Raw genomic sequence first — 20337 nt, 5'->3', positions numbered from 1 at the left:
TGACCCTCCCTGGATGCAGTTTGTCATGTTGTCTGAACCCAGCAAGGGTGCATGGCAGGGGCACATTACAAATCATCCCATAACCCTAGAACAAGCCATGGGTTGTGGGGTGGTTTGTAAACCCACCTGCTGCACACTATTGCTGAGTTCAGATGACACAACAAACTGCACCCGGCAAAGGTCATTATGGTAATGACACAGTGCACGACTGACATGTGCAGAGCGGGAAAATAAGCTCTGATGGTTTATTTTCCTTCCCTGATCATGCAAACCCACTGAGCAGGACTGGGAGAAATGCGACTAAAGTGGTAGAGCATTTGGGAGGTAAAAGCAGGGAGAGTTCAGCTCTTACCCACACTCCTCTTTGGATGTTAAAAGCAAACAGACACCTCTCTGCTTTATACATGAACAGCGCAAACACTTCAACAAACATAATTTCTCCAGTACCTTTATAGGCCTTAGCCCCAGGCGTGTTATGGGTTATTGTAAAGCACTTTACTATTAGCCAGGCCTGCTGGAAGAAAGATCATCCTGACTCTACTTTGCCTATCTGCCAGAGGCCTTAATAGTGCCTCTGATTCCTTCTAACCTCCTCAGCAGCCAGCAGAACTCCATATTTGGTCTAGTTCTCCCTGAGGTGGTAAGCCTGTGTCTGGGGTGATCACTTCTGATTGCCGGTGGGAGTTCACATGACGGAATGCTCCCTTGCATAAAAACATCCCTCCGCATGGAAAACTTAGGACTCTGCCCCAGACCTTCCCATGCTAGTTTTCTACGTGGATTTTTGTTTGGAGGAGCATGACACCTGCAGTCTGAAGTAGTGCACCCCAGAAACAGGTTTACCACCTCAGTTAGAACTTGACTGTCCTGACATGTGTCTTGTGGTCAGCTGCCTCCAAGATGTGTCTGGGAGTGCTGGTCTTTTGGGGAGCACTGAGGAATCTTGCTGCAATTGTTCTGGATATTAGGTTGCAGAGGATGGGGAAAATATTTAAACCGCAACCTTTGGCAGGCTGCGCCATGGTACCTTAGTGGGGGATAAAGGGATGTTTCAGATTAATTAATGGAAGGGAAGGCATGAATCGAGTGAAATAAAGGTTGGATAGATGTGGGAGTGGTGCTACTTGGCTGAAAGAAGAGCGTGGATCTGGTGGAAATGAGGACTTTAAGTGTTGCACAATAGATCATGGAGGCTGGGAGCCCAACACCATTAGGAGGGCCAAAGATTTCCTGTCCTGCAAAAGATGATTCGGGCTATGGAATCCTAGTGGTTTTATTTTTATTTAAATCAGTGATGCTACAGCAGGAGCATTATGGGAAATTAAAATGGTGCTGAATGACATTGATTCAGAGGGTGCCACTACCATCACAGAAGAGAGCCGCTTTGCTGAGGGCCCCCTCAAACCTGTAGCTGGCAGCACTCAGAGAGGCACTATTTGTGAGGAGTGAAGGATCTCGAAGAGCCCCTACACAGACAGCCACTTCTGAAATTCAGGAACTTAAAACTGTGTGCACATATTGTTCTGTGGTGTGTGTGTCTGAAGTTGTTTTCTGGATTGTGGCCATAATGTGCTTTACTGATCTGAAGTGTGAACTGTTACTCCAGATTTGTCTCTTGTACAAAGCATAGTTCAAACTATTGGGGGGAACTTAATGAAATCCACAAACCATACCGCGACTCACCAACCTGGTTTGCACGGAATGCTAACCCATGGTTTACTTAGCCCATGGACTGCTGAATTCTGGGTTGTGATATGTGAACCCAGCCATGGTTTGTTAACTACAAATAACCTAGAAAGATAACCCATGATTTGTTGGGTTGTGAACTTTTGAATTGTTTAAACCACGAATTGTTATATGTGAACCCAGAGCCTTGAGTTGTTCATAGCTTGCTTTGCCAGACTACCGAGGCGGTGGGCAAGTGGTAAACCTCCCCCCCCCCCACAAGCCTCTCTACATTCCAGTACTACAGCACCACAAAGGCATTTGGGATACAGGGAGGGAGCTGGCAAAAGAGGAAGGAAACAGACAAACCCTGCGTAGGGTAACAAACAATGGGTTAAATAAACCATGGGTTAGCATGTGTGAACCAGGTCACCCAGTTTTAGTCAAAACATGGCTCCTCTATAGCCTTCTGAGAACATTTTCTTAGCTTAGAAATGAGCCAGGCTCCCACCTGCCTTTTTGTTATTAGAAGACTGAAGTAAAGCCAACTATTCAGAACCCTGATTTTGAAGATAACTTTCTGAACTAAAGTTCTCAAAAAATGGGGGGGGGGAATAAATGCCTCTAATGGGACACAGACAATCCTTAAAGAGGGGTAGAATATCATCTCTTTCCAGATGGACCACAGAAACACCCAAGTTTCAAGAAGAACCAATTCTAGTGCATTCCTAACAGCATTGTTAAGTCATCAGTTTTTCTTCTCCTGAAATGGTCAATTTATTGTGACCTATAGCCCTGGATTGCATAGGTTACTATGACATGTCCACTTCTAAACTAAATTAATTTCATATGGGGACATTTTGTCAACAAGCTTGAGTTTTAAAAAATAATCCAATGCTGTTAAATGGGATTAATAGCAAGAATTGTGAATAGCTCTGTTTTCAATTATACTGTTTTGCTTGCATCCCCTTGTACTGCTTTCCCTTGCCACAATTTAGTCTCCTGCTTCTGCCTTGGAATGTCCCTCTCTGTGCCAAACAGCATTTGCTGGTTAGACTAGCATTTTGTACTTGAGTGAGAAGACTGTAGCACAGCCAAACTTCTAGTAAAAACGAAAATTGGGGGACAATTGAGATTAAGCTGCACACACACTTCCACAGTAGCATCCCATTTATGAGGTCTGTTGTGTTCACGACTGCTGGTTGCAGGCTCCACACAGATTTTAGTATGAAATTTATTTAACACACCCCTGCTGAAATTTGGTGGTGCAGCAGCAGGGGGCATATTGCCTACCCCAATTTACTTTATATGCCAACTTTCCTTCTAGGGACCTTAAGGTGTGTAATATGGCTCCCTACCTTCTGAGATTTTATCCTCAGAATCTGCCTGTGAAGTAGATTAGGTGACTGGTCAAGGTCACCCAGTGAGCTATATGGCCAAGTGAGAATTTGAAAACATGTCTTCCCAGTCCTACTTTAACCAGTACACAACAACCATATTCCCCTGCCACTGCCTCACACCATTGGCTCACTCTGGCGGAGGCAACCTGGCAGAGGGAAACAACCTTAGTGTGGCTTATTAGGAAACTACCGTGCAATGTCTTGCCAACAATTACGCAGTCTAAGTAATGCATAGATCAAACCATTTAAGTGCATTTGTTAAATCGGAGTAACTATTCATACAGTCTCATTGACAAAGTCAATGAGCAACTGCTTTAAAAAAATGCCTTCACCCCACTCATTTTCTGCTAACTAAACATGCAAGTTCTTACTTGAAGCACCCTGTCTACTACACAAATCTATGCTACATTGTTTTCAAGGTCTGGACCTCAATTATTTTCTGAAATTACAGCCGATCAGTTGCACACCATCCTTTACAGGCCACAGGCATGACTGAACAAGTAATGAGATTAAGATCAGCACTGTGAATATAGTGTACAACATTTCAGAAGACACACTATCAATGACATCAAACTTGTCTACCCACTCAAAAAGCAAGAAAAAAAGAGCCACCTAGTGAATTGGTCATCATTATGACTTGGGGTGTTCGGTGGGGGACAGGAACGGTGACTGGAAAGAAAGGGTTCCTGTATTTGATTTAGGAAGTTCTTGTCCAATCTCATTACTTGCCAGTGCACCCAAATGGAAACTTTAAAAATACAGTTTTAAAGCATTTAACCATCCTGAGTAAATTATTTTTTTCCTCTTCCCTCTGTAGCGATCAAAACCGTTGAATGCTGACTTAGTTTTCACTAATTGTTGCCCTGGAAAGCAACCTATTAGCTTCTGTGTGACACAAAGCTCAGCACAGAAAGCAAACTTCTCTTCTTCAAAAATATTTTATTTGCAGCTATTTTAGCATGAATAAATAAGACAGATCTAACAGATTGCACTTACCACAGTATATGTGATAAAACTGGTTTGCTGTGATTTAAAATAATTTGTCCTATCCTAGATCATACTGCTTGAATACCTTGCAAGAATAGCAAGGTCACAGCCTCCCAAGTGCAGAAGGTAAACAGCCTCCAGCAGAGCAAAGAAAAGCCCTGTTGTGTTACTGGAAACTGTAGCTGCAAGTCACTTCTCCCACAGGTTTCTATAGCTAATGCAATTAAACACCAAAGTAGCAATGGAAATATTCGTCACAGTGTTTGTGTAGGCCTAGCAGTAACCATAACAACACACACACGCCGTCTACTGAAAAGAATTTAGCATGCATCTAACTAATGAGTGGCACAATGCTCCATTTCAATCCACAAAATGGAGCCCTTTCAAAGAGGAAGAACGAATAGTGTTCTTAAATCCAGAGGTTGGTATGGCAAAGCAAGAGACAAGTAGATGTTGGGAGGACTCGCATGTCTTCTAGAACCCTGGCTTAATGCGTATAAACAGCATTCTTGTGCAAACTGCCCAATTGCTTAAACAACCCATGGACCTTGGGTCCATGGTTTACTTAGGATGACATGTGAACCCGGTCCTCTGACCTCTGACCCCCACAAGATAAGCCAGGGGGGATAGGGGATGACCACAACCTAGCTGGCAAAAATATTTGTGGACCCGTCTGCTAGAAAAGTTGATGCATGCAAGTGAGAACACCTTCAGAATACTCAATCTAATGAAAGTAGAGCCATGTTATTTTGTCTTCACACATTAAGCTGTTAAAAAGCATTTTTGCCATCAGGTAATAAAACATTTCAAGACGTACATTTAATAATAATGAGCTCCCTTCACCCAGTTCCCTCTTCCACTGCAGCACATCCCAGGCCTTGCCTGAGCTAACTCAACTAACTCTTAGGGTGCTAAAGTGGAGAGGAAGGGAGCAGGAATTTACCTTGTGCTTGTGTCCTTGCATCTGTGTAGCATTGGATACAAACCTGTGTATTTTATTACTTACACTTACCAATTCCAGGGCTTCTTACTTTGACTCAGCCTTAGATCCAACATCCCTCTTAAGAGGCATTGAAATTTTACGCTAGCACATAGGGATATGGAGCATACTACCTGATTTTTCATATTTTTTATCCTATAGTGGTGATCCACAGATAGACATTTACTTGCAAAGCTGAAGAAAGTCAACCATCTCTGGTACAATTTTACCTGACATTGGATGGATGGAATGAAATTACACAGCAGTAGTTACAGTAATGACCACCACACATGATCTGAACAGTATCAAATCACGCCAGTTGTGTGGACACTTCAGAAAAACTTCATGCTTCCTAATCTGATCCTTGTACAAGAAACCCAGTTTTAGCTGCTCTATACAGATTGGAGAATCACACTTGCTATGAAAAAACAATGATGTGTGTCCATAGTAGAGCTCTGTTATATCATTTGTACATATTCGTTGTGTTATTAATTGGACCATCCGACTGGCAGAACTCTCCAAGATTTTAGGCAGGGGTCTTTCCCAGTTCTGCTACCAGCCTTGGAGATTTTTTTTAAAGCTCAAGATTCAATGGACTGAGTATGGGACCTCTGCATCCAAAGTACGTGCTCTGCTATTCAGCTACTCTCCGCAAATTTGAACAAGAAACCTCTTGCAACCAGAGTAAGAATCATATACTGAAGTCCAACAGGATACTTAAGTTTATCCCCCTTTCTTATAATAATCCTGGATAAACTCAGGCAACTGGTTGGCCACTTGAATGAAACTTCTGCGTTTTATCAAGTTTGCAGGGCTGACAACTGCATGTTTGCATTTGAGATTTGTCTAGCTATACTTTAATTATCCTTATTCAAATAGAATAGTTAACAAAGTACACTTTAGATGAGCAGAGATGTAGCTTAAACCTAGATTTATTCTGTGGTTGTTTTAAGTCTTACATTTATTTCATCAAAACACGGGCTATAAAATGTTTTAAATAAACGTAACAATGAATAAGCCTAAAGAGATGCTCCTAAAGGCACACACAAGCAATGTAAGTGTTAATTTTTGTCTGTAGATGTTCAGTCTTTCTCCCCTAATTGGTGCAAGAAAAACAGTGATAGATTTATATAGATATTTAATTAAAATAAAGTACAGACTTGATTGAAACAATCACAACTATATTTTAAAAAGTCAATACAGAAACAAGGAAGCTATTTGCCCAAAATCTAAGTCTCAGAATTAATGGATGCACTAATGACTCAAGCAGTGGGCACCAAAGATCTGGTCAAGCCAACCTTATAAAATAGATTCCCAATGGACCGTTATCTATTAATCTAATTTTGAAAACTATGGTTCCCACACAATATCATCTTTCTTCAATACTGACTGAAGCTTCTGAGCACTTTTTAATAGCTGAAGAGAACTTGTGCTCTTATGCATATAACAGGTACTATGCACACTGTCTCTTGGAGGGACTGCAGTCTCTTTAGTTCCTTTCAATTCATTCGGCCTTGATGCAGCATTAGCTGCTTTTCTCTTCAGTTTTTGAGCCCTTTGCCTCAGTTTATAAACCTAAAAAGAGAAAAATCCCATAATAGTTCTGATGCACAAAGACATTGAAGTTTGTTGACTTTGTACAGCGATATCTATCAGATCTCCCCACCAAGACTGTTAGTATGTTTAGTAACTTTTCAGGTATATTTAGTTATGAGACAGGAAGGCCAAGAAAAGAAATTCTCAGTTGCTTTTCTATGCTTACGGTGGCTGGGTTAGAGCAAGAGGAGAATGAAAAAATATGATAGTTGGACTTCCCACTTTTGTACAAGGACAAACTCATAGATAATATTAAAAAAACCAACGTAAATTCAAATAAGTGAAGTAAACTAAAACTAAGCACTTGCCTTAAAATTATTGTTTCACACTGGAGTGTCAGTGCAAATCATATGGCAAAGTAACATCCAACAGTACATGTCAAGGCCTGGACGGATAAATGAACCCTGTCTTCCAAGGTAAGTTTTTAGTAGAACATTAATAAACAATTGGTGATTGAGGGAAAGGGGGTGAGGCCTTCTGGAAGGCTGGACTTGTTCCCCGGGCCTAAGGTCTTGCACCTCTGCCTTATGGCTTGTTCTTTGAATGAAAAGCAGCCATAGGAGGCTGCCAGTGGAGGAATGGGGGAGGGGGGGAGAGAGAGAGAGAGAGAGAGAGAGAGAGAGTGTGTGTGTGTGTGTGTGGCTTAACCCTTTCCCTTCTGATTAACTTTTGTCCCTGGAGGAGGAAATGATTTGGTGACCCCATCTCTTTCTCTTGCCCTGTGAATGAGAAAGTAGAGTGCTGTGTGTGTGTATGTGCAAGAGAGAGAGATTTTGAGTGGCAGTAAGGGAAAACATTAAGTAATTACCCTTGTTTCTGACTGCAGCCTTATAGGCTGCTTTTCAGGAACAAACATTCATCCACTCACACACACCTACTCACCCCACCGCTACCAGTTAGGAGATTGTTCATGTCTTCTGAACAACATCTAGTTTGGACCTTGTATTCTAAACCAAATACACCCATATCTACTTCAGTAAACTAATTTTATATAATGACTTCATCAATTGTGCTTTGTTTCTGCAGGATTCACAGCATCTAAGCTGTCTTTCTAAAGACAGTCGTAGTTTTGCTCCACCTGTACCGACAACTATCCCTTTTACTGATTTCAGAGCTGTTTTCTTACATGTTCTTGGTGTTTTTTCAATTTGGAAATCTGATCTCCTTTAATTTCCATCCGCTTCACAAGACAGTCCAGTTCACGTTCTAGGTCTTCCTGAATGTTACAGCTCTGAGATTCTTGTATCTGCATCAAAAGTTCTTGATGCTCACTGTTGAAGACAAATTCTCATCCATCATTGTTGGCACAATCCAGTCCACCATCTTTTGTATTACTACTTCCCACTTGTTCAAATTACTATGCCATCAAGTGTCAAACTCATGACTGACCACACATAAAAAAGCAAGTGCCAATCTAAGTGGTGGCAGACAGTATGGCTTTTTCTAGAACATATCAGTCTTTGAAACAGTCATGCTTTCCCTTTACACAACAATGAGTACCATTCTAAAGCATTCTCCAGAAAACTAGAGCATTAATGTTTCTGTAGATGTTACTTAAGCCAAGTAGTGACAAGTGACAAGTTCTAAATAGACTATCTGTGGCATGAAGAAAAAATACTGTGAATAAGAGTTATTAGTTTAAACCCAATGTCACATGAGTGGATTCCACTCATGCAATGGGACTTCCCTTTGCTCTCCTCCCTCCTGCAGCCTCCCTGTGCCTCTCAAATTTGCTTTGGAGCATGTGTGGGGGGTTGCAGGGAAGAGGAAATATCTGTTCTGCCAGGAGTTTCTTCTGCTGGCAGATGGTCAGCATTGGATTCAGCTGAAGTTACTGGAACTTGTGATGCTACACAGTGAGATATATTTCATTTAAAGCCAGGAACATATGCAGTTCAGACTAGATGGGCATTCAATTGGGCACCCTACTAGGACTTAACCTTTTGTCACAATAAGAAGTTTGCAGTTAACAATAGTTTCTGGGTGCCCAATAGTCTTAAGTCTCAAAGGCTTCTATAGGTAAGAACTCTTGCTATTGTGATTTGGAGACTAAAATAAGCCCTCACTCCTATGTGGCAGCTGCTTGTAGAAAATAGCTAAGTTACAGAAAACAGCAGGCAGTTATTCAAGAGACTTAGGTCCGCAAGGAGTTTGCACACGAGGCATTACAAATGTCCTCATCAGGAACTTCTAGGGGCTTCATTTCTCTCTGTAACTTCCCTCTGAGATTTTAGGTTGTTTTCACAAGGGGTACAAAGAACAGTATCACTGTGATCCTGAGAGCTACTTTGGGCACACCTGTTTTTCTTTGAACAGCACAACCCCACATACCATATCATAGCATGCCACCGTGTGTGTGTGTGTGCGCGCATGCACGTGTGCGCGCAAGCGGGGGAAGGGTGCTGTTTGACAATCATATTCTCCTTTTAATGTAGCACTAGTATTCAGATGGGAGGAGATTAACAATTATTCATAGCATCATTTGTGAAGGTGCCCTTTGTTATGAAATAGGTTGGGACAAACTGTTCTCAGCTTTAGCTTTCAAAACAAACCTACAGCAACACAGTTCTTTGTGCACAGACAGATGAATGAATACTTACAGGCTCATTTGTCCCAACTCATCCTGTAGGACCAAGAGAAGATCAGAAAGATTTTCAGTAGCAGAGGAAGATGTGGAGCAAGATACTGATTTGCACATACTGGTCCATCTTGAAGTCCCCTTTTCAAGTCCTTCTAGTTGTTGTGCAGTTACACAGGGACTATGGTATTTCATCAGATGCAAGACACTCTGGACATTTGCAACAACAGAGTGGCTTGAGCTGGCAGACTGGTGGAAAAAGTAGCACATTTGAAAGTCTCTTTAAGACAGTGGCCCTGTTCAGGCATAACTTGGGCAAGGGTGCTTAGGCTAACCACAGTGCATGGAGGTTACCACTAACCATGCCATGTGCTCCTGCCACACATGCACAGAACCACGGCCCATAGTGTGGTTAGTCTAACCATCCCCCATCTCGCAAAACCCCAGAGTCTTCCAGTCGGGGTGCCACGCACACCAGTGGCCTCAGCGGAGCAAGCAGCCACCTTGGGACTGCTGCTGCAGCTGCCTCCCCACTGGGTCACAGCACGCAGGGTTGAGGCACATACTGGGGCCACCGTAGGGGCTGCTAACCCTACTGCAGCATGTGGGTAGTGAGTGTGGTTACACCGTGGTTAGGAAAAACGCCCCACAGACAACACAGTAAGCTATCATAGTCAGCTCAAAATGCTTAACTATCATGGCTTACCATTATGTCTGAACAGGGTCACTCACAGATAAGATTATTTACCTTCCCAGCAACAAAAGGCAGCTTTCCAGCCTGTGGGTATGGCTGTGAACCATATACTTTCCTCAAATCAGGATTTTTCTGCAAAATTAAAAATGAGATTTATTCCTAAATGTCAAGAAATAGGGTCCTAAACTTGCAATGTGTCTCTACGGATTCTATGAAATTAGAATATTTGGAATGACTTTGCGTAGTCTTATGTGTACATAATTTGGATAAAAAAAGAAGACTCCTAGGAAATGTCCTACTTAAACAATTTGTTGAAGTTGCATTGTTGTTCTTTTAGTCTCTCTTTATAGGGCTGAAGAGGAGACAAAGGCAAAGAGGTAAGTGGGCTGGAGTAACCCCAAGGGGCTGTCCTTTCCCTTCTGAGTGGCTGTGAGCTCACCAGGTGCTCCTGAGAGCTCCAACTGAATTGAGGGGGTGTGACCTGAGTACTCCCAGCAGCTGTGTGGGCAGGACATTTGCCTGTTTACCGCCTCCTACCAGAGCAGAGGAAGCTGCTCCAGCTGGTCTAGGGACTATAGAAGCAAGCAAGCTCCCAGAGAATGAGCGATCAGAGTGAGCGAGCGAACAGGGAGAGAAAACAGGAGCTGCCCAGGGGAGTACGGCAGGGGTGGTCAAGGGGGAGGCCCCTAACAGTTTTTTTAAATTAAAACATTTTTAAAAATTTATTTTTCTTGTAACGCACACTTCCACACCAGTGGGACTCTGTTTTTAACCTCCAGTGAGTAGAGAACCAAGCACAGGCTACTCTAGTACAATGAGAAAGCTAGACAAAAAGGGAAAAGAGACTATGTAAAGACAAGACTCTCCAGTGGTGGTGACCTGCAAGGTGTGTGCAATGTTTGTTTTCTTGCCTGAGAACAACATGGCCTACACTTACAACAACTGCAAGTTGATCACTCTGCTGGAAGACAAAGTAAGAGGACTGGAGCGGCAACTCCCAACCGTCCAGGGAATAAGAACACAAAGAGTTCTTGGACAGAATGGTGGAACTACAGCAGCAAAGTAAAGAACAGAAGCTTGAAGAGCAACAGCAAGCTGAAACAGAAGAGGAAAATGCTGAGATGAGGAAAAATGAAGTTTTTACTCCTTGGAAGTAAAAACTCCTTGGAGAAGGGTGACAGGAGCAGAAGAACTAGAAGCCACTCTGCACTGATGGAAGCAGTGGAGCTATGGAACCGTTTCCAGGTACTTGAGGATGAGACTAGAAGACAGCCTGCAGAGGAAGAATTACAGGGGAACCTGCATGAGAATGAGAAAAAGGATGAAGGTCAGTCAAGCAGAGACAATGAAACCAAGGCCTACAACTACAAGAAGAGAAGAGTAGTAGTGGTGGAATACTCCTTGCTGCGTGGGATCTAAACCCAAGTATGTTGCCAAGACCCGTGGACTCGCCAGGTATGCTGTCCCCCAGGAGGACGGATTAGAGACATGACTGAAGGGCTGCCTGACCTCATAAAACCCCCTGACAGGTATCCCTTTCTTCTCATCCATGTGGAAACAAATGATACCGCCAAGCGGAGCTACGAAGAAATCAAGTCAGACCTTGAAGCTTTGGGAAGGAAACTCAAGAACTTTGGGGCCCAGATAGTTTTCTCATCCATCCTTCCAGTAGTTAGAAGAGGGACAGAAAGGGAAAGAAAAATACTCAGGGTGAATGACTGGCTATGAAGGTGGTGCTAACGAGAGAGATTTGGATTCTGGGACCATGGGCTATACTTCTTGGAAGACAGACTGTTGGCAAGGGATGGGTGGCACCTCACAAAGGCGGGGAAGAATGTGTTTGGCCACAGTATGAAGAACTTTATCAGGAGGGCTTTAAACTGAATCATATGGGGAAGGGAGATGTAAAATGGGGTAACAATGGATGAAGGCTCATGCACCACAACAGAGAGAACAGCTCTAGCAGTGCCCAATAATAGTCTTCACAAACACGTAGCAAGAAAGCCAGACTATGAAGCACATGGTCTTCGATGTCTATATACTAATGCCCAGAGTATGGGAAACAACTAGAACGAACTTGAACTCTTAATACAGAAGGGAAATTATGACTTGACAGGTGTAACTGAGACTTGGTGGGATGACTATCATGACTGGAATAAAGCACTTGAAGGATATAACTTGTTCAAAATAAACAGGAGGAACAGAAAGGGAGGTGGGGTTGCACTATATGTTAAAAATGCGTATCTCTGCACAGAAATACAGGAGGATGAGTTTGGTAGCCCCATTGAGAGCATCTGGGTTAAAATAAATGGAGCAAAGAATAAAAGGAACCTGGTGGTCGGAGTCTACTACCAGCCACCCAATCAAGGAGAAGACGAGGATGAAACTTTTGAAAAGCAAATAACCAATGTTTCAAGGAAGCATGATGTAGTAGTAATGGGGGACTTCAATTTCCCCAATATTTGTTGGGAGACAAATTCTGCAAAACATGGCCCCTCCAGGAAATTCCTGACTTGAGTGGCGGATAACTTCCCCCTACAGAAAGTAGAGGAAGGAACTAGAGGATTGGCTATCCTTGACTTGATCCTAACCAACAGAGATGACTTAGTGGATAAAGTAGCAGCTACGGGAACTCTGGGGGAAAGCGACCATGTTATACTTGAGTTCTTGGTTCTAACGGAGGCAAAAGCCAAGTGTAGCCAAACGCGTACCCTGGATTTTAGGAAACCCAATTTTAATAAACTCAGAACAATGATCAGTAAGGTCCCATGGCAAGTGACTCTAATGAGAAAAGGAGTTCAAGATGGGTGGGAGTTTTTTAAAAAGGAATTTCTCAAGGCACAATTATAAACAATTCCAACAAGGAAAAAAGGTGGAAGACAACAGAAGAAGCTAATGTGGCTTCACAAAAAGCTTAGAGATGACCTGAAAACAAAAAAAGGACACATACAGGAAGTGGAAGGAAGGACAAACAACAAAGGAAGAGTACAGGCAGGTAGCACAGAATTGCAGGGATGGCGTCAGGAAGGCTAAAGCTGAGAACGAGCTGAGGTTAGCAAGGGATGCTGAAAGCAACAAAAAAGCTTTCTTCAGCTACGTGCATAGTAAAAGGCAGAGGAAAGAAATGGTGGTTCAGCTATTAAATAAGGATGGCAAAACGATAACAGATGACAAGGAAAAGGCAAAAGTGCTCAATTCCTACTTTGGCTCAGTCTTCTCCCAAAAGAGGGTCTATGACCCCCCTGGCAAAGGCGAAGTACAGGCTGAAGGGGCAGGATTGCAGCTTGAGATTGATAGGAATATGGTCAAGGAACACCTAATTACTTTGAATGAGTTCAAATCTCCAGGGCCAGATGAACTGCATGCTAGAGTAATAAAGGGACTGGCAGAAGAGTTCTCAGAACCACTGTCTATTATCTTTGAGAAATCATGGAGGACGGGGGAAGTGCCAGATGACTGGAGGAGGGCTAATGTTGTCCCTATCTTCAAAAAGGGTAAAAAGGAGGAACCTGGGAACTACAGACCAGTCAGTCTGACATCAATCCCTGGGAAAATTCTGGAGCAGATGATAAAGCAATCCATCTGGAAGCACCTTGGAAACAATGCCGTGATTACTTGAAGCCAACATGGATTTGTCAAGAACAAATCCTGCCAGATGAATCTGATCTCATTTTTGGATCAGGTAACCTCCCTTGTGGACTGTGGGAATGCTGTGGACATAATATACCTCAACTTCAACAAAGCTTTCGACAAAGTGCCCCACAATATCCTGATGAGCAAACTAGCTCAAAGTGGGCTAGATGAAGCAACGATCCGGTGGATCCACAGTTGGCTACAGAATCAGACTCAAAGAGTGCTTATCAGTGGGACTTTCTCAAACTGGGGAGAGGTAACGAGTGGGGTGCTGCAGGGCTCAGTCCTGGGCCCAGTGCTCTTCAACATTTGTATTAATGACTTGGAGGAGGAGGTGCAGGGAATGCTGATCAAATCTGCAGATGACACAAAATTGGGCGGGATAGCTAATACCTTCGAAGACAGAAACAAAATTCAAAGTGATCTTGATAGACTGGAGCGCTGGGCAGAAAACAACAGAATGACATTTAATAGGGATAAATGCCAAGTTCTGCACCAAGGAAAAGAAACCAAATGCACAGTTACAAGATGGGGGATACGTGGCTCAACAACATACAAGCAAGAAGGTTCTTGGAACTGTTGTCGATCACAAGCTGAATACGAGCCAACAATGTGATGTGGCTGCAAAAAAGGCAAATGCTATTTTGGGCTGCATTAAGAGAAGCATAGCTTCCAAATCCCGGGAAGTACTAGTTCCCTTCTACTCAGGGAGTTCCCCTGAGTTCTCCCCTATTCAGCACTGGTTAGGCCTCATCTAGAGTACTGTGTCCAGTTCTTGGCACCGCACTTTAAGAAGGATGCAGACAAACTGGTTCAGAGGAGGGCAACAAAGATGATCAGGGAACTGGAAACAAAGCCCTATGAAGATAGACTGAAAGAACTGGGCATATTGAGAAGAGAAGACTGAGGGGAGATATGATAGCGCTCTTCAAGTACTTGAAAGGTTGTCACAGAGCGGAAGGCCAGGATCAGTTCTCAATCATCCCAGAATGCAGGACATGGAATAATGGGCTCAAGTTTCAGGAAGCCAGATTCCGGCTGAACATCAGGAAAAACTTCCTGACTGTTAGAGCAATACGACAGTGGAGCCAATTACCTAGGGAGGTAGTGGGTTCTCCCACACTGGAGGGATTCAAGATGAGGCTGGACAGCCATCTGTCAGGAATGCTCTGACTTGCATTCCTGCATTGAGCAGGGGCTTGGCCTCGATCCTCTTATAGGTCCCTTCCAACCCTACTATTCTATGATTCCCAAGATAAAATTTATATTTTGTCAATATCTCCAGACAAAGAGTTTTCAAATTGAAAGGAACATTGGCCTGTCCTGAGACTTGACAAAATCTGAAAAACACTCAGACGAAAAAGCTATTAAGCATTATTAACTATTTTAATTGCATTTATTAAATGCGTGTTAAAATAAATCTAGGCATTTTACAATAAGCATTATTAAAGAAAGTTCAAAAATAGATATAAGTTGAAATGGGGAAGATATCTTAATTCCACTCTTGCAAGCTGCCTTCATATTTCCTACTTTCACTCCAACCTCATGTGTAACATCTTTAGATTTGCCCGAGGGTCCTCCCAAACCTGAAGAGACACTTTTCAAAGGATGCCAAGTACTGCACTGGGAGGAGCGGGTAGAAAGCCCTATTAGTTTGGATTCAGCTCAGTGGGCTGGATCCAGACTTAGTACCAATAATTGCGAAGATACACCTGTAGCTAGCTTTTTTCTTTTTTACCTTTACGACTTTCTTCTTCCTGCTTTTCTTCTTCGCCTCTTTTTGAGGTGAAAGTGAAGACAAGAGAATTCTATTCATCTCAAGTCCTGTTTGGAGCTATAGTAAAAAAAATACAACCAGATCGAGTTAAACATTCACATTTTACAATATTCATGGATCACTTACATTAAAATAAATTTCAAAGCAGTGTACAAAAATACACTATAAGATCATAATGAAATACTGCATGTTATTACTTTATACAGAAGATTACCTTCCTGAGAATCTTAGTCGAAAAACTATATATTCAGTAGGCGCCAAAAACCCAGAAGGGGTTATCTCAATCTACAGCTAAGAGGAAAAGGATGAGTGCATGGCTCACATACTTTCTCTGTGAGAAACAGATACCAGAGTCCACAGTTACAGGGAACTCATTTCCTCAGTGTCATACAAGAGAACACTGGGAAATGCTTTAGTAGTCTGCATGAACCATTTGAGTAATTTAAGAGTACTCTAATGAACAAGGATTGCTCTCAAGAAGCTCACATACTTAATAGGTTAAAACTACATTCTTTATCATATGATAGCACAGAACAAAACTCTTGCTAGAACTGCACATGCTTAAATTCATTAGCACATACTGCTTATTTCCATCAGCTTGTACTTGTAAACAACTGGTAGCATGCTGACATGAGCATTCTTTTCCTTTACACTGGTATGAGCAACGTGCGCCTACCCATCCTCAAGTGTGGCCCCCACGACTCCTGAATTTGCTGCTGCATTAGTAACAAAAACAATCTGGGGTTTGCAGCTGAATTTTGGCAGCAAACTGCAATGGTAGTCTACAAAGGCCACATTTTGCTTTAAAACAAGGCACACCTTGGTTTTTTAGCTAATTTTGGCATTTTTAGACCACTGTTGTGGCTTGCTGCCAAAATTCAGCTGCATCCCAGACACTTTTTGCCACAGGTTTAGCAATGCACAAAAGTGGTGCTGTCCCCAGGGGGTTCTGGAGGCTGAAATTTGCTCCAACAGCCCCGGAACCTGCCCACGCCTGCTTGATACAGTACTTTCCATGTGTAAAGTACATTATAGATGTTTTAACTAGCTCCAGACTCAGACATCAGTGGTAGGTTTTCTTAAGAGATCAGGAATTGGACTAACAAGGCTATTCAGCATGCACAAATACCTAGCTTGACCAGAAACAGGACCAATATCGCACTAGAACATATTTTAACATATTAACAAAGCAAAATTAACTTTTAGTATATATTAGACCAGTCCTCCCCAACTGATGCCCTCCAGACATATTAGTTTAGAACAATATTCTTCAGCAAAAGCTGGTGAGTAATTTGTTTTGCTTTTTTAGCAACAGAAGGCCAAGATTCTTATGGAGAACTCTTATGGAGAACTTAGTGGTGTTCTTCAAAAGCAAAGGGCTGCTGTATGAAAATAGAGTTGCAACCATATTCAGTGTAAAGTAACCATAAATACAAACTAATGCAGATATATGGGGCCGCGGTGGCTTAGTGGTTAAGATGCTGTACTGCAGACTGGAAGGTCGGCAGGTCAGCAGTTCGAAACCTGAGTGCTGCGTGACGGAGTGAGCTCCCGTCTTCAGTCCCAGCTTCTGCCAACCTAGCAGTTCGAAAGCAAGAAATTGCAAGTAGATAAATAAGTACCGCCTCGGCGGGAAAGGTTAACAGCATTCCGTGCACCTCGGTGTTCAGTCATGCCGGCCACATGACCACGGAAGCGTCTTCGGACAGCGCTGGCTCTTCGGCTTAGAAACGGGGATGAGCACCGCACCCTAGAGTCGGACACGACTGGTTGGGAACACCTTTACCTTTAATGCAGATATAGACTAACAAAGCAGAGCAGTGTATCATAGTATGGTTTGTCTTCAGTGCTGCTGCTGGTTAAAGCACAAGACTGCCTGTAAAACCTCCTGTTTGGTCACTGTAGCAATACTACAGTTCATGTTCCCCACCTGTGCAGCTTTATCTTGTATTAACTTGCGCTGATGTTGCTCTTCCTGAAGCTTCTGCTCCAGGTGTTTGATCTTTTCCTTTGAGAGAAAAAAGGGGATAAAGAGAAAGTTTGCTTCATCATGTTAAAGGTGACAAGATTTATAATATTTTGAGGACTAGGACTGAATTGTTCCAACAGAGGAAGCAAGGCTGAGGTAAGAAAGAAAATGATCTTAACTCTACCAGAGAAACACTCAAATCCTCAATAGCAGCCTCAGTTTGTAGTCTTCCAAAATATGAAACTGCATTAGAAATCCAAGTAAACCACATTTAGTAGATCACATTAGAAACCTAACTAACTTACTTCTGCAGTTTTCTGAGTACTAGTAAGTTTCCAGCATTGATTTTCTAGAATTTCAAGCTTGTCAAGTTTTGCACATAGCTCCACCTGATTCTGGTCTTTTTCCCTCTGAAGCTGGGTCTGAAAAGCATGCACAAGACAGTGATTTAGCAGCTGAGAGCAAGTCTTGCTTACATGGCTTATAGTTTAGCAAATTAAATGACACAAAAGATGTCAGATACAGAATCCTGACATAGGCATTTGGTTAGGAGGCTTGCATACACAGGTGCTGTTCACACAACACATTGTTCACACTCAGTGGTTGAATGTAGGTTGTTTTGAACTGTGGGTTGTTTGTTGAACTGTGGGTTATCGTGTTGTCTGAATGCAGCCACAGATTATTCATGCCTGCAAAATTGCACAGGATATTGCTGCACATGGAAAGAAAGAGCAGATCCAGACATCTGATTCCAGTACATGACAACTATTACTGGAGAGTACTGTGTATAACTTAGCCAATAGCTGTTTGTGAAAAGAGATGCAGACAAAGATTGGACATATACATGCACTGAGATGTAGATGTGTAGGTAACCCAGCTAAATGCAAGCCGCATGAGTACTGCACCATGCAGATTAGAATGCATCTTGGGTATGTATATGAATATATGTCTTTATCTACTATCCAGGTCCACTGCACATAGCTCTTATATGCATATTACCAGTTGTATGCAACTCTGCTACATTCATCTCTGAATCACAACCACAAATGCCAACTTTGAATATTGCTAGTTTGACCAGATTTGCATAGAATAGAGCTAGCAAAAATAATCAGTTTTAGTGGCATCTTTCAGCCAAACATAATTAAATCCTCAATAGCTATATACAATGTACAGAAGCATTGCTTGGACATTAGAACATCTCTTTTATGCAGAACTAAGCTTATGAAAAGCTTCCCATTTACATGCAATGCATTTCTCAAAGGGTACCCAAAATCTGTTATTTAAAGCATTTTTACCCCATTTTACAGCCAAAAAGGCTCCCAGAGCAGCTTACAGATAAAATCCATAATTCTGAAAAACTCTAGTATTAAAAAATCCAGGTAGAACATCTAGATCTTTTTCATTTTTATTTATACCCACTCTGACTAATAGTTCAAGGTGGAAGAGTTAATATGTGTCCTTAGCAGGTTGATGAGTTAAGTTTAGCCAACTCAAGACCTATTACTGAAAACACAGGGATTTGAAAGAACCATCAAAGGTAATTCTATGATTCATTTTCTACCGATCTGAACAAGCAAGGTAACAGATGAAAACCACACTGACAAAGCTGGGAAACAGACTTTTTGACATAAGGCAACAAATGAAGGTGAAACAAATGTGATCCATTAAACATGTGCACCTGCTGTTCTAGAACCAGTTTCTTTTCCAACTCTGCACTGACCACCATTTTTCTCATGTAATCTAGTTGTTTTTCCAGCAAGGAGCAGCGTGACTGTGCTGTCTGTAACTGCATGTTCACATCTGAAAAGGAAAATAAAAATGGCGGTGGGAGAGAGTAACACACAAGTTTTGCTTTATCCTAAGTCACACTTTGCATAAACATTCTGTTGAAATGAACATAGCTATTTGCAAGCTTTCATTACAGCTAGACCCCGATCTGCAGTTATAGACTCAAACCCATTACTATTTCCAGGTTTTATTACATTATCAGCAGTAAGAGACACATGAAGTGCTCTGGATCATCTTTCATGAGCTTATGAAAATATTTTCACTCCCTGTAAATATCTAGAAGTATTATTATGGCTTGCCAAATTCTGTAGAATTTTTAACGAGATTATCCAGTCTATTTTATTAGGGATTGAAAAAGAAAACAGTACATGCGCATAACAATAAGCGGCAGCTTCTACTGTATTCAATTGCAAATTATCACACACTTTCTATGATTTATTTAAACAATTGGTAAAGCAGTTAAAGACAGATCTGCTGGAAAAAAACCTGTAACAACCCTATCTACTACAGATCCTAATTACACATTAGGAGAGAGCAAATAGAGCATGACAAACCAACAACATGAGCACTCCTTTGAGAGTAAGGCAGAACAGATGTGGCTGGTAAGGCTGTCATCAGTGCTAATGGAGGTTACCTTTCCTTTCTTGCATAAGTTCCTGATGAGTTATATCCTCCTCATTCGATTCATGCTGCAAAGCCCTTTTATACTGAGCAGCTTCTCTGGACAGACAGTTCAGGTCATCCTCGGCCTGTGACCTCTCTAGCTCAAGACGATGGATTTTTTGTTGAAGAGTTTTCAGGGCTGCCACTAGAGCTGGTGAACAGGTCGCCATTTTTAATTTTTTTTTTTTTACAGTTTGAGTGTTTAATAAAATCAATAAAGTACAAAGAGAAATTGCATTAATTTGAATGTTATGCATCAACCTGCAACAGCTGTGATATTACCCAGTTATTTTATTGCTGTACATTTGATTAGATGCTGGAAATGCTGTCTACAAAGTCACATTCCCTTCATCTGCACAGTGGCTAGAAAGCCAAAGTGGTAACTCCCATCTTCTCTCACTGCTTCCACCATTCAGATCAGAATAAAATGGCTGATAGTATAATTAGACCCCACCTCCACAGGGGAAGTATTATTGCTAAAACCTCTGCTATTCTCTGCTGCTAGATGCAAAATGACCTGATGTGTTCTGCTGCACTTGTTGTTCTTTGGCCAAACAGAACTTGAGTATGTATCAGGGGTGGGCAATATGCAGCCCATGGGCTGGATG

At 42.1% G+C, this 20337-nt stretch overlaps 1 protein-coding gene across 12 annotated transcripts in view; it reads right to left on the bottom strand.

The window, feature by feature from the left end:
* Window positions 1-1042: 1042 nt before the first annotated feature.
* Window positions 1043-20337, bottom strand: part of CEP57L1 (centrosomal protein 57 like 1) — a 39914-nt gene continuing 20619 nt past the window's right edge. For all 12 annotated transcript variants that reach the window (XM_084827254.1, XM_084827258.1, XM_084827263.1 and 9 more), the window contains 9 exons: window positions 19701-19880; window positions 18957-19078; window positions 17584-17700; window positions 17240-17317; window positions 15271-15366; window positions 9954-10031; window positions 9228-9454; window positions 7754-7898; window positions 1043-6606 (listed from right to left, as the gene is read on the bottom strand). In XM_084827254.1, the coding sequence (XP_084683380.1) occupies window positions 6382-6606; window positions 7754-7898; window positions 9228-9454; window positions 9954-10031; window positions 15271-15366; window positions 17240-17317; window positions 17584-17700; window positions 18957-19078; window positions 19701-19880 (1268 nt within the window). In that variant the 3' untranslated portion in view covers window positions 1043-6381. The remainder of the gene's footprint in view (window positions 6607-7753; window positions 7899-9227; window positions 9455-9953; window positions 10032-15270; window positions 15367-17239; window positions 17318-17583; window positions 17701-18956; window positions 19079-19700; window positions 19881-20337) is intronic.

This window comes from Heloderma suspectum, chromosome 1 (assembly GCF_057233095.1).
Source record: "Heloderma suspectum isolate Gila_16-S chromosome 1, 16-S_ref, whole genome shotgun sequence".
Lineage (NCBI taxonomy): Eukaryota > Metazoa > Chordata > Lepidosauria > Squamata > Helodermatidae > Heloderma > Heloderma suspectum.
This window is presented reverse-complemented; position numbering and strand designations above follow the sequence as displayed.